The sequence below is a fragment of the Onthophagus taurus genome, chromosome 1 (genome assembly GCF_036711975.1).
Source record: "Onthophagus taurus isolate NC chromosome 1, IU_Otau_3.0, whole genome shotgun sequence".
NCBI classification, from domain to species: Eukaryota; Metazoa; Arthropoda; class Insecta; order Coleoptera; family Scarabaeidae; genus Onthophagus; species Onthophagus taurus.
Window position 1 is genome coordinate 38,644,302 of NC_091966.1, and position 14,703 is coordinate 38,659,004.

The 14,703-nt window shown below is 34.6% G+C and overlaps 1 protein-coding gene across 3 annotated transcripts in view; it reads right to left on the minus strand.

Annotated features, from left to right (window-relative positions):
- Nucleotides 1–2,979: 2,979 nt before the first annotated feature.
- Nucleotides 2,980–14,703, minus strand: part of LOC111429326 (Insulin receptor substrate 53 kDa) — a 122,754-nt gene continuing 111,030 nt past the window's right edge. For 2 of the 3 annotated variants that reach the window (XM_023065204.2, XM_071201295.1), the window contains exons 5-14: nt 11,865–11,926; nt 11,398–11,469; nt 11,203–11,340; nt 10,770–10,835; nt 10,524–10,715; nt 6,768–6,990; nt 6,295–6,541; nt 5,635–5,818; nt 5,079–5,542; nt 3,197–4,743 (exon numbers count right to left, since the gene is read on the minus strand). In XM_023065204.2, coding sequence (XP_022920972.1) covers nt 3,288–4,743; nt 5,079–5,542; nt 5,635–5,818; nt 6,295–6,541; nt 6,768–6,990; nt 10,524–10,715; nt 10,770–10,835; nt 11,203–11,340; nt 11,398–11,469; nt 11,865–11,926 — 3,104 coding nt within the window. In that variant the 3' untranslated portion in view covers nt 3,197–3,287. Of the gene's footprint in view, nt 3,162–3,196; nt 4,744–5,078; nt 5,543–5,634; nt 5,819–6,294; nt 6,542–6,767; nt 6,991–10,523; nt 10,716–10,769; nt 10,836–11,202; nt 11,341–11,397; nt 11,470–11,864; nt 11,927–14,703 lie in introns of those variants that run through there. The other variant, XM_023065205.2, reaches the window with a different exon arrangement.

A 14,703-nucleotide genomic window follows, 5' to 3' on the forward strand; every position in this document is an offset into this window, starting at 1 on the left:
TATTCACAATCATTATACTCTACAGGCTTCAGTGTTGTATCACAAGGTTGTCACAACTGGCTCGCCTAATTATTTGAGTAAAAAGATTCAGTTTAGAGGGGATCTACACAGTATAAATATTAGAAATAAAAATGTTGTTAATCCGCCTGCTCATAGTACAGCTCTGTTTTGTCGTGCGTTTAGCTACTGTGCCTATAAGCTGTATAATTCTATCCCCGTCACCATTAGGGCCAAAAGGGAGGGTGCTTTCAGAACGTTATTGTTTAGGCATTTATTTGAGCGACAGTGATTTCTTGTTTGCTTTGTAGTGGATCAATCTAATTTTAATACAAGTGGAATAATTTGTTTTTGTTTTATTTCATTATATTATTTTTTATTTTATTAGCTCATATATAAGATAGATTATAAGTGAAATGAAGATTATAATGCAGAATCAATTAATAGTTTTAGTTTTTAGGAGTAGGCATGTACTACGATTGAATAAAAGTGCAATTATTTTTAAGGTTAAGTGGAAGAGCAGAAGCGGGCCATATTATGGTCGCATTCTGAACGTTCTGAACTTCGCCTTAGGATTTCCACCTGTTTTGTATTTAAGTTATTTTTCTTTTTAAATATTGTTTTTTTTTCTTTTTTGATTATCTTTATTTTGCATTATAGTAACTATAGTTACTATTATTATTGTTTGTTCTCTTTACTCTGGAAATAAAGGCAGTTTATTATTATTATTATTATTATTTAGCAAAAAGTGTCAAACTCTTTATGTACTCAATGTTTATTTAGCAACCTCTACTCTACATCTAGGTGAGTTAGATCCCCATCATTTACCTCCAATACTAGTATTACCTACATATATTAAGGGTCTAAGACACACTTAGATTAGTTTAATTCCATTCCAATATTTATAGACCATCCTTACGATTTTCCTCTGATTTTTCATACGACTCAAACATCAAAAAATTATCTTATAAATCTTAGTTATTTCCAATATAAGGATAATAACAAGTATACTTAGCGTTTTACCCGTAATTCTTGGACACCTATATACACTCTATCCTAGTTTTTTCTCTCTATCATTTCCTTCGGGTAATAAAGATGTCACAGCGCTGCGATGCTACTGTATAATTCATTGGGAAACTTGAGATGGCATGCATCATTAATTAAAGGAAAATCAGGTTTCGTCTAGTGGCGTAACTTGGAAAATTAGAACTGTAAAGCCATGGGAAGCTATTAATTAGGTTGAGGATGTACACGTTGTTAAATTTTTAATGGCAAAGAAGCTAGTTTTTTTTGACGTCAACACAGGTTAAATTTAACCGAATCAAAATCCTGTTAAGTACTGAAACGTTTTAGTTTACACGTTACGGATTAGAATTCTGGTCTTGATTATGTGGAAAGGATTTAGAGGAGTACCTACGTTAATTGCGAACTAATGACTTGTTGTCGGTGTAAACATAGTAATTAACGTTGTAATGGTCCATTTTAGGTAAGTCGAGTTAAATTGAAATTTGGGAAACTTTAATTCTGCGGTTAAATGTTAACAGAAAAAATTTCCTCCGCTCATTTCTATTTATTATGCACACCATGAGATTTATGATGCTTTTAGGAGAACTACAATAATAAATATTTTAGCACGAAACCTGAAACGTTGCCGTGAGTAATTTACCGAAAGAATAGAGAAATATGACCATGCACTACTTTTATTTAATTTTTTACTTACCACATAAATCTATTAAATTGTCATTAAAAATTAAAAAAATTAAATAAACAATATAAATTTTATTAAAATAACATTACAGAATTGTCAATAACAATTATAATGTATATTTTGCATATTATGTATAAACTTAGGTACACATATAGAGTAAATGCTTTATTTTCGTTCACATCATCGCTATATAAGTATTTATTTAATCCACAATGAATAATACATAAGTCGATTATAGAGAATTGTTAATTAATACGTTTTTGGCGCATAATTAAAAAAATGCGCTTGTTTGTTAGTTTTTTTTTAATTTTTTTTTAACTATATTCCACAAAATGCCTTAATTAGTAGCTAAGTATAGGTACTGCGTATTTCTTCTTAGTGGACGGCTCCCTATATAACATTTCTTCATAACTATGAATGATTTTTTTCTGTTTTTAAGTTTTAAATTTATAGACAATTAAATCTATTGACTATTATAATAGATATGGAGTAATCATACTTTTAAATACCGTTATTAATACTTAATTTATACGCAACAATAATCTTACAATTATATAAAATGTACAAAATTGTATAATTGTATATTAGTTCGTTATTTACAAAATTCATTGTTATGATTTTTTTTGTTTTAATAGATAACACAAACTTACTAGCATATTATGTGCAAAATAACTTCGAATTTATCACAGTCTCTCCCAATTGAAAATCAAAAATGATGCCGCTAACCCACTGTGTTATAAAGATATGTTTTTAAGCGAATACATTGAGTTATTCTTCAGCAAGTTTCCCAAATTTTTGGAACCTTTAAAGATCGACGTCACGCGGAATAGGCCGTAAATAGGTCATAAATCGGCTTTAGTGCCCATAACTTACAATTTGATCGGGGAAATTTATTATCGGCCGACAGATCCAGCGAACATTCAATTTAACGGCGCAAATACAGTAGTAAGTTTGTCCAATAGCTGATATATTGCACCATCCCAACCACCAAGTTGTATATGTACAGATTAGAGAGCATTTTAAATATACAAATTTAAAAAGAATTTATTAAAATTGGCTTTGTTAAATTTAATCTAATAAGATTATATGACTAAAAATGTAATAAAAAATTAATAAAGATTTAATAAAAATTTAAAATAATGTGTTAAGTAGAAAGTTAGTTATAGATATAAGTACCTTTTTGAATTAATTGATTTAATTGAATGTTTATTAATTAATTTTAACTTCTCGTCTTTGAGCATCAATAACGTCGTCCACTTAAAACATAATAAATACGTAATTTTCGTAAGTCTATACTAAAATTAGCTTCTCATAGACTAGTTTAATTGGTAATGGAGTAACTTAATTAATATTTTAGCGTTTCAATTCCGCTCTTTAAAACGTCTACTCGATTATGAGCGACGGCGACCGTTCCGTTTTACTTTTCCTACTCTTGATTGTAGCGAAATTACTTCCCCTGAAAAGCAAACAGTTTTAAAAGAACTCAATACGCCTCTGAGCGAGACAAGCGACATCTAGCCAGCGCACTACTACTGAATTCATTCGATATGAAGCGGAGATAAGCATGCTAAAGTAAATAAAATTATTTCCGTACGGAAGCGTCCAGTCCCCAGAGGTCATACCATGGGCCGTACATATTCCCAGCTTTCTCATTGAATTCCCCTTTCGTTCTTCTTTTCAATGATTCGCCATACTCCATCAAATCTTCTTGTTCTTGTCGTGTTGAATTGGAACTGTTTGTTTTCGTTAATTTCGTTCTTGGCAAAAACTGTCTCGTTTCAGGTCCTTCATCGAAATCGTCGTACTTCAATTTCTCTTTCATCTTGTCATTCGAATTCCGATTTCTTTGCATATTGTTTTCGTGATTATCCAACTCAGAATCGATACTATCGTAACTCTGTTTATTACGTCTCTGAATTTCATGGTTATTGTTGTGATTATTACCATTAACGTTTCTCTCGTTATTTCGTTTCCTCGATTGTTGATGATAGTATTTTTGTACATCCCCATTGAGCTCGCTTTCCCCATTCTCGGAATTTTGCGACTCAATTCCGAACGTTTTGAAACTATGTCGTTTATTACCGTAAGTCATGTCGTCGTTTATCGCGTTCATTTTTGAGTCGTTGTTTTTTCTGGTGATTTTTTCGATGGATGAGCGGTTGTTGTTGGTGTCGTTTTTGTTTGGGGAGTATTGTTTTGAAAGTTTTTCGAGTTTTTTTCCAATTGCGGCTACGTTCGAAAATTCTTCGCCTTTGTGTGGTTTGGTTGTTTGGTCATCGACTAAAATGCAATCGTATGGGTCATCACTGGTTATTTCTGATTCAGATTCTGAATCGGGTCCAGTTGAATCGTTGGTGTATTGTTGCAGAATTTCCTTTCTATTGACGGTTCTTAAAACTAATCCATCACCGCTATCTTCGTAGAATTGGTCATCGTTGTTTCTTATGGTGCTGCGCTCAAACTCATCATCAAAATTATCGTGCATGTTATTATTTACTGACTCCTTCCTAATCGGTGGCATTAAAGTGCCATTTTTAACATCTCGATAAGCGTTGTTATTTCGTGAACGATTCGAGTCATTCTTTTTATATTCCTTTTCCATCGTTCTAGTTTTAGGGTTAACATTCTTTATTTCTAATTCATCATTATAATATTTCGCATTTAAAGTTTTATCGGAATCGTTCGATCTATCCCTCGGAATTTTCCTTGGTTTTATTGACGCAGTTTTCTTCTTGTCATCATTCGTTGTTGGGACATCAACCAAATCTTTATGTTTCCACAAAGCCATTCCTTCCAAAATCTCATTATCAGAAGATTTTCCAAATTTCCAAAACGATTTAGTTCGTTTAACGGCTTTCTTATCGAAGTTAGAAATTGTATCGATATCCTTTTGGCTGTTATAAAAGCGTCTTTCAACTAAATTTCCAGAACTATTCGATGGTCGGATTGAGTGCATTTTCTTTTGGTTTGGAGGTTGATTCGAAGTGCGATTGAGAGCTGCGTCGCTGTTAACGCGGTGGTGCTTGTTGATGTTTGGACTAAGGGGTGCAAATAAAACAAAAAAGGAAGGACAAAATTAAATTAGCTAATTTTCGACGACGGGGAGATTGTTAAATACTACCGCAGTGATTAATGCGGCGATTAATTGATTGCAAAGGACTTCGATATGGTAGCCGGTGGACGTGATAGTGCACCGTTAGATTTGTAATTAATAATCGACCATCTGGACGTAATGTTTTGCGCACACACGTTATCCAGAGGATCGATGCTTCAATTTGTATTAATGGAAAAGTGAATCGATACCAAATTAATTAATGAATTTTTAAGAATCCCCGTCGTCGCAACATGCCATGCTAACAAACGTAAAACTCACCGGTTTGGTAACTTAGTCTGTCCCGAAATACTCTCGTCGTCTGAATAATCAATCTCGGGTTGGGGTGGTGGATCGTTGCTAAACCCGGAATCGTTGCTGCTGTGCAAAGAGACATTTCCAACGGGACCACCGATTTTACCCCCTTTTCCCTGCAAATGCAACGGCAGTGGTGCAACTGCCGTAGGCCTATCCGAGCGTGAAGGTTGGGGATGCGTCGAATACTGGCCAGCGACGGTTTGCGAAGTTGCATTAAAATTAAAGTTGCTCGTGGAGCTTTTAATTCCCGCAGGTTGGGAATACGGGGACTGGAATGAAGGGTCTTGTTTTTGTTGTTGTGTTGAGGACGAGAAATTAGCACTGTGCGATTGGGCGATTCCTGATTTGTGATAAGGAAGGGATGGAGTTGGTACAGGAGCCGGAAGCGCTGGTGGAGGGATGTTGTTAGAGCCGATCGCCCGGCGAATCTGTAAATAGATTAGAAAAGAAGGAACGTTAAATATATGAATAAATGGTGAAGCCGAATTCAAGCGATCGATTTTAGTGCAGTTTTTGCTACCTGCTTAGCGTTGGCTGAGGATCTGTGTAGATGTAGGGTGTCTCCAAACATACGGGGAGTTGGGTTTTCTAGTGAAGCATTATTACCGACTGTACTGGTCCCACCTGTTCCCGTATTGGTCCCGGAATTGGTCGGGGTAGATGGGTTTTGATGATTACTCGAAGATGCATGTGTTGGTGAACCACTACATAAAAAATTAATAACTTAAAACTCAATTTCATTACATAAAAAAAAATCTAGAGATTATATGTAATTTAAAATTTATTACCAACGGATAAAATTTCCTAGAAGAAAATTCAAAAACAACCAAGTTAAACACAAAATATTAAAAACACGATTACGTCGTTCCTCATTCTTTGAAAGGTCGTCTTTGAAATATTCTGATTCTTTTTAGTTCACTTTAATTAATTCCCCTTCAACTTTTCCTTTATTCAGAATGTGACAAACAGGAATATTACCCTTTTCTGACCCGAGGCAACGCGTTTGATGTCCAAGATAATTAACCCCCGTAAAAAAAGGAAATCGCCGAAGACATCAATCAGAGTGAGAGAGAGTGCATCGTCTCTAATGAAAATCGCAACGATTCAAGTTGGTTCTCATCCATCTCGCCTCGAGTCGAGTTAATTTGCTATTAATTACCATATAAATGGATTTACTTACAATGATGAATCGTCCAAGACTTCTGTGTACGCCAACGGGAACCAACCGCTGCACTGAGTGCGCAAATTTTCTCCAAACTGCCACCCTTTGGTCCTTTCGCCGATTAGGGCGATTAAGTCGCCTTCCAGAAAGCTCAATTGGTTCTCGCCGCTTGATAGATACGCGTAAAGAGCTCTCGCGAGTTGTGTGTCCCATTGTGGGGGTGGAGGGACTGCTATGGATTTCGGACGGCGAGTCGGTGTTTCATCTGCAATAAAACGCATTCCTCCTATTATGTGCTCTCAATTTCGTCCTTCATATGAAAAGGAATAAGAAATAAATGAAATTCTTCCCTCGAATACGAATGAGGAGGCTCCATATAACGATAACAATAATAATGACGCATTTTATTTAAAAATCAAATTAAATTTACTCATTTCCTGCGTTTTAACGTAATATTAAAACGATGCGAATAAAAGCGCACTTTTAATTACCTTGAACTAAAGAATGAGTGGACGAATTTAAATTGTATTCAGATTTTGCTCTAGATAGAGTAGTTACGGGCGATCCAACGTCTCCAATGGAACGAATATCCAAACAGGATGCATCCATACTTTTTGTTTTTCGTAATTGCGAGCTCAAACTTAAACGGTCATCATCGAAATGTGGACTTCTTGGATTGGAATACAAATCTTCATCTTGCCATACTGAAATTTGCTGGAAAAATAAATTATATTAATAAATTAAGTACTTTTTATTGAGTCTCCATTCTTATCAGGATTAGCAATCATTTTTGTTAAATATTTTATTATCAGGAACCTAATATTTGTTAAGATTATTCAACAAATTTTTATTTCGTTTAAAACGGGGTGATTTGTAAATCTAGTACTACAACAAGACTTCTTGTTGTTTGGCTCTTTCAGTGTAAAAAGATTCTTGGGAACTACATCAAAGTTATAAACTCACGACTATAACTTACGATCTTTCGTGCGCACCTTATCTCGCGATTCGTTGTGTTCGTAAGTTTGTTAAAAAAACATATGGAACATTGATGGAACTTAGGAGGTGATTTCACAACGTGAAAGTGGATATCTAATCTTCCTAAAAGTATTATGTTCTTCCAACGCTCCTTTCTGAATGTAAAAGGTTTCTCGTTAGAGATTGAATAATTCAACTAAACCGACGTGGTAAGAAAACCTATAAGGAATATCTCAATTTGTTTTTGATTTAATTTATAAGTTGCTTATTTTTTTGTTGTTTTCTGCATCATAAGTTTTCAAAGTCGTGCAGTTTAAGAGATTGAGTCAATCCCACACCTTAATACTAAGGCGTTGTGTTGACATTCGCAGCGATACAAAAAGTAGTTTTTAAAAATGTATGTAGTTTTATCATACACCATTAGAGAGCAAGATATTGAATTCAATTGTCCATGAAATGTTAGCCAGCGCAACTACGCATTTTCTGTGTCGAAGAGTATTTATTAAGTAAATAATGTGGTGTTCCACCGTTACTAGTTGGGCATTTATGATTAGCACCTGATAGATTCTACTTTATATTCGACAAAGACGATATTGCGGTTGTCGATCACCATGATATGCAAATTCAAGCTTTCAGAAATGTGTGGCTTTTTATTTAACAACATTGCAATAATAATGTAAATTGGTGACCATCTTTGGGATCATATGGTATTACGTCTTGAGCCTCGGCCGCAAGCGACCTCTTCTTAATTTGACGAAATGATATGTTTACCATCCATAATCAGCTGAAAGCCTAGATTCTTTATTTTAAATTTAGTCAAGGTCGCTTGCAGCTGAAGCCCTGCAATGTGTGCTGTTCAATAAAGCATCGATGTGCTATGAATTATAAAGTAACGTCTCAACCGATAGCTGCTTTGGTATAATTAGGCTAAATCCTACATTTTCTGTTCTGAGTGTACCAAATGTCGCGACCGAGTATGTATTAATCAGTATTGGATAGGTTTAGTATTAATTACACCTCGGCCACAAGCAGCCTAGACTTAATCAAACGAAGATATAGATTCTCAACCTAAGTTCAGCCATGGCGCTGCATTTGATTTTGATTGCGCAAGCAATCATATTGTTGATGACTGTAAAATTTTTGCTAGTATCAGGTCTGCTTCTGACTGTATTCGGTTGCAAAATAACATTGACAGATTTGATTCTTATTGCTCACAAAATTACTTATTTCCAAATCCTGATAAGTGTTGTCAGATCACGTTCAGTAGAAAGAGATATAATGTTAACTTCAAATATAAGCTAGGTACGCATTATTTTACTCAATCCTCTACAATTAAAGATCTTGGTGTTGTACCGGATTCTAGACTACTGTATCGCGATCATATTACTTCTATCTTGGAATTTTTCCTGTACGTGTCCCGAATATGAATAAATAAATAAATAATCATAGATGACAGCAAGCGAAGGTATAGATGCTTAGGCGCTCCAATGTACTGTCTACTTTTGTGTCATTAATAGAATTATTAGAACCTCGTCCGAAGCCTGCTGATCTTAATCTTAATCAACCCCAGCCTTACTATCATATATTTTCCACTGTAAGTTTAGACAAGGTCATTTGCGACCGAAACGTTGCGATGTATTGATAAGTTTTGGTTTCATATGGTATTAATTACAGAGCTTAGGCCACAAACGACCTCGGTTTAATCAAATGGAGTTATGAATCTGGTATTAATTGTATTAATCATACATTTCCACCATAATTAGACGAACTCCTAGCATCATGGCGCTGTGTTAATAGCAACGTTTCGGCTAAATTACTCAAAATCATGTATTTTATGTCTTATGTCTTAATTTGTTGTATCAAAACGAATTCTGTTATCTGAGTCGACACTGTACTTGATTTTTCAATAATTCTACTAATTTATAAGTTTGGAACATATCGCCAATGGAATTGGCAATGGAATTTGTAGTTGCTTATTATGATTTTGCAAGTTGCGCATGAATCACTTAGGAAGTACCAAATTATTGTCACACCCGATCGATACTGAGATATTGCAAGTTCTAGTAAAAAGCTTCTTGCCTTTAAATTCACAAATTTTTTCTTTGTGAAGAAATACGAGGTCAGTTCACCACATTCTTAGTTCACACTAGTCTGCTTAAGGAAGTTTTGGTGTTTCTTAGTAACTCCTTATTTGAATTGTCATGAAGATTAACTGAAACCAAGTGGCTATAAAGTTTTGCTTATACAAAAAACAAGAACATTCTTGATTTTGTTATTATATTTTTGTGTTACAAAAAATGTTATCTAGATGACAGCAGTTAAAACTTTTATCATATCAATGTTTTCTATATTAGTATACTCTGCCATTTTGAATTTAAGAATGTTTTGAAGGTTGTAAAAGCAAATCTAACGTAGGGAGGAGGAATGGTAAGAGCAGATACCAGCGCATTCTAGCCAAGTTAAGCTTCCTATTTAAAAGCAGGTTTATGCAAAACTTGCATACCTTTTATCTTTCATTGAAAATGCAAATTATGGGTACTTTTTAGTAAATTTAAAATATACATCAGCAAAAATTTTGTCCCGGTAATGAAAAAGTGTACTTCAGATCATTTCAAAAATGAACTAATTGATAACTGCGGCTTGGTTCTGATAAACAAATCGTTAATGAGCTAAGGAAAAATCACTGCTTTTGGTGATGACCACGATCTTAAACATATTATCTAATTTTCGTTTGGACAGAGACACAGCCATGAGTTTTGAGTTTAATGGATGCGCAACAATGGCTGAAAAAAGATCGAGTATACAACAAAGAATTAAGAATTAAAATGAAGCACTCCAAAGCAAACATCCATCTTAGTCACACAGACTTAGTTGACCTGTTCGCGGTGCTAGCATAAATTTTCTTGATGTTAAAAAGTACATAAGAATCATTATGAATGATTCTGTGAAAAGTATAAACGCATAGAAAACCAGTTTTTGAAAAAACGCATTCATCATCAGAGATTTCGCCACAAACTATTTAAAAAAAAAGTAAAAATAGGGACCGTATTCCCAACTGTCCAATTTATGACTGTATGGTACCCCAATTTTTATTCCAACTCCCAATTTTTCAAAAAAAAAAAAGTATAATTAATACTTGTTCGAAATCCACAAAAAACTTTTTTTCATTTAACTCGCGATTCACACAAAAATGATGGACAAAAAATTTCAAATTTGTTTCTTTTTGTGAAAAAATTATGCAATAACGATATAGTTTCAAAATTTAATCATACCCTTATCCTGTTACTGAAGATATTTTCAACAGTTTCCGGCAAATATTCGCGTGTTTTAGCTACATCAGACCATTTCTCAATGTTTTGTTGGTAGATTGACATCCCTTGAGTGTGATACGACAAATAATGTTTAGCCAACGAGCAATGTCTTTCCAGGACAAATCCGTATCTTCTACGTTCTTGAGTCATAGCCTAAAGAAGATTTATTAAAAAAGAAATAAAATTATCTTTTTAAATTTTTCTTACATTCTTTAAACTTTGTTCACAAAAAGAATCCAATTTCGTTTTTTCCTCCTCAAGAACTTGCATATTCTGTAACATAAAATCACATCATCATTAAAAATTCTTAAAGAATGTAATAAAATTGCTGTTATAACGTGCATTATTAAATCGTTTCGTTTTCCGTTGCTGAATTGTGCTCGGTCTACAAATTAAATTTCGCGGTTAGCATCGATTCATTTTCATGCGAGATTACGTTACAGGGACCTTTTGTCCCTAAACACTCGCAGAACACGAAGCAGAGCTTTGTAATTGAATACAGTGCGAATTTATGATGTTATCAGCTCGGATGGCTCGAAGCGGGGCCATCTAACGGCTAACAATTGAGTCGGTCAGCATCCGGTCGGTTCGAACCTCAATTACATGCACAAAGAGAATATATTGGTGTATTTCGAGTTACCTTTAATTCCTTATCCATAGCCAGGCCAGTTTTTGAAGACGTTCTCGATTTCTTTCGTTGCTTTTTCATCATTGCGGCCGCTTTACTGTACGTTTCCGAACGTTGTTTGTGTTGTTGCAAAAACCGTTTTTGTTCAGACTTAAAAATTTAGAACGTGTATAGAAGTTGGATTTAATCGCGATTAAAAATACTTACTTGAACTACTTTAGTATCTTTCTCCAAGTTTGTTTCTAGAGGTACTAATAGGTCGACGTAGAAAGCTTTCAGCTGGAACAAATAGGAGTTTCACTTTTTTTATTTCTTTTTTAGAACAAAGAGGAGTAAGTGGAATTAAAATCTAAAAAACTGAAAATAAAAGGAGGTTAAAATGGGAAAAGTAAAGAGGATAATTGCATTAATGGGAACGTTAGCGCGACGGCGACATTTCGTATTATTCAGATGTTACCTAAAAACTAGATTTTTTTTGGATTTTTGATAAACTCTTAAATTGAAGAAGCGAAATTTCATGATTATGTTACTTGGATCTCCTCCAACTCATATTGATTCCATACAATTTAAACTCCCTCTTCCGGTGAATAATGCAACTTGAGTTTACTTACTCAGCAAAAATGCTTGTTCGCTTTAATAATGTTTACAGCAAAAAGATTACATTGTGTACTTACAATATTCATTTGTTGGTCTTGAATTTCTTTGTAAACCTCGACGATTTTCATAAGGGCTGCTCCTGAAATGAAAAAACGAATAATTTTAAGACGTACTTAATTTTTAAGCGTTGATAAATAATGTGATGTTGTCATGTGCAGAACTCATCAGGGTATCATGGTGGGCGTTTCGGCGCAATCCATCTCAGATGCACTGCACGTAACGCGTGACATATGGTTGTGGAAAATCCGGGGGAATAAATAAACTTTGAAATGGTGTAAGTGAAATAATGCACGCGAACTTTAGAGAAAAGAGGAAAGAATATCTTCCGTAAAGTTAACGACTGACTGACGTTGTATACGACCGGCTTACATATATCCGGGAGATTTTTCAAATCTGCGGATTTATGACACTTCAAACTGGGTGACATTGAGCTTGAATTGAGCTGATCTGCTCGGCCGGCGTCCCAATAAATTCCCATATTGACAAATAGCTAGACTTTGTAGCAAAAAAACAAAATAGAAAGAATTGCATCGTGTTCTATTATCCTATAAAGTGTAAAGGAAAAATGTTTGCATAAACCTACCCGTAACCGCTCCATGAACTTTATATCTCCCCGTATCATAAAGCTCGGATGATGCACGCAGTAAAATACGGTAGCATGCACACATTTTACACGTGTAATATCAAGCGAGGAAAAAATAGGAAGCTGCCATAAAAAGAATTCTACGATAAGAAACCCCCTACAACATCATGTTCCTACACCCATCAATTGTTGCACAACAGAAATAACCCCCCCTAAAATTTAATGGAATACAAGATGCGATTCTGAGTTGTGCGAAAGTGAGATTTAGTGACCGTGTAACGGGGTAGGGCCAACGAACGATTTAATCGAAAAAGTTAGTACCTTCGAGAGACCAGCGCAACAGTCCACAACTCGGACTTTATTTATGGAAGGCAACTCACCGAGACAAGATCGAGGCGGGAGCTTTCCAGACGAAGATATAAACTACTAGCACAAGTAATTGGCTTTTACATTCGATTAGATCGGAAAATATATGGATGTAGATAAAACCATGTTCGGATTTAATGGATAATGCAAACGAACAAGTTTGCCTAATAAAAATTGAAATTTCGACAAACTACTTTATCTGATTGAAATAAATCTATTAAATTACTCCTCGATTGAGTCGAATATAGAACGTCGAAAGTTGCAAAACAAATTTTTAGAAAAGTTATAAAATTGAATGGTTGCTTATTAAAATTGGAACGAGTAACTACACGTTTCAGTATTTGCCAGAAACAATTTCAATCAACCTAGTACCTGAAGCGTGCCGTTGTGGTAACTAGCATTCCACAAGGTAATAAGCTAGTTAGAACACGTACGCGAGATTGTTGACCCCGCCCCAATGTCGATCCCCGGAAACAAGCGAAAGGGGATGCGAATCTCGCCCTCCGATCCGCTTTAGTCCTATATAATACTGAAACAGATGGATATGTATCGGGAAATTGTGAAAGTTGGGCGCCACGATGCCGTTTCGAAGAGTCGTTTTCGAGATGGGATTTTTATTGGGATTTTCCTAACGGTTTCCGGATATCGAATCTTCTCGATTTTCAAGTCAGAACGATTTTTTTTCAAAGAAACACGTGCAAAGTCCATAACTCCAGTTTTAATTTAAAAAAGCGAGCCCCTTTTCCTTAATAACTACGACACTCCTCCCTCTCACCAATACATCTTTCCTTATCTCTCAAGTCCGCACACGTCTCGTCGGGGTGAAACAGGGGCTTAACAAAACAAAATGCCGTTTCTTAGAAACAGCCCTTTTCGCTTACTCTGCGTGCCTTTTCTCGACATTCTACAGCTCGCTAGGGAGTGATTCTTCTGGGTTTTTTAATGCTATAACTGAAAGTAAAAATCGCTTTGGTTGCACAAAATAATATTAATTAAATGAAACAGAATTCAATACTTTAAAGATATTCGAATCCGCAAGGTTAAGATTCATCGACTCAAATAACAATATCAACCTTGACTACTTACATATAAATCTTACAGCTTTCATATTGTACGTTGGTATTTTATATTAAATCGTCCGGACACTGCAATAGCAATATTCGAGTTAGAAGAAAATCTAATAGTACCATCTGGCGAACTTCCTTGAAATTGAACTGTTCCAGTCACGATTCTATACGATTTATTTATCATGCATACTTTACAAAAGAATTCCATTATTGTAGTAATTCCCAAAGTGTATCTCGCAGCACCCCCTATCTTATACATAATTGATGGGTGATTCTTGGATACATGTTTGAGTTAACAATTGATGGAAATTTTGTAATAATTCTGCAAGGAGTCGATTTTTCTGGAATTATTGAAGATGAACCAAGATGAAGCAGGAAAAACAGTAAAAATTGTTTATTAACAGCAATATTTTATATCTCACGAAGCAGAAGTGATTTTACAAAATCGGGTTGATTATTAGAAAGTAGATGCTTTAATGGATAGTTGATGAGAATTCATAATAATATTCCATTAAGTCGATTTTTCAGGAATTGGTAAAGTAAACCTACAAAAAAGTGTCAAATCTGCTTGTTAACTTCAATAATTTATATCTCAAGAACGAAATGGATTTGTTTATTACAAAGTACACGGTTGAGTTAGTAAGTGGTGAAAATTCCATAATTTTTCAAGAAATCAATTGTTCAGGAGTTATTGAAAATCAACCAGGAAAAACGGTAATAATTAATTATCTGTAATATATCATATTTCAAGAACCGAAGTGATTTTTCAAAACCTTAATCATTGTAAAATAGATACTTCAATTGTTAATTAGTGACAATTTCATAATAATCTTCTAAGAA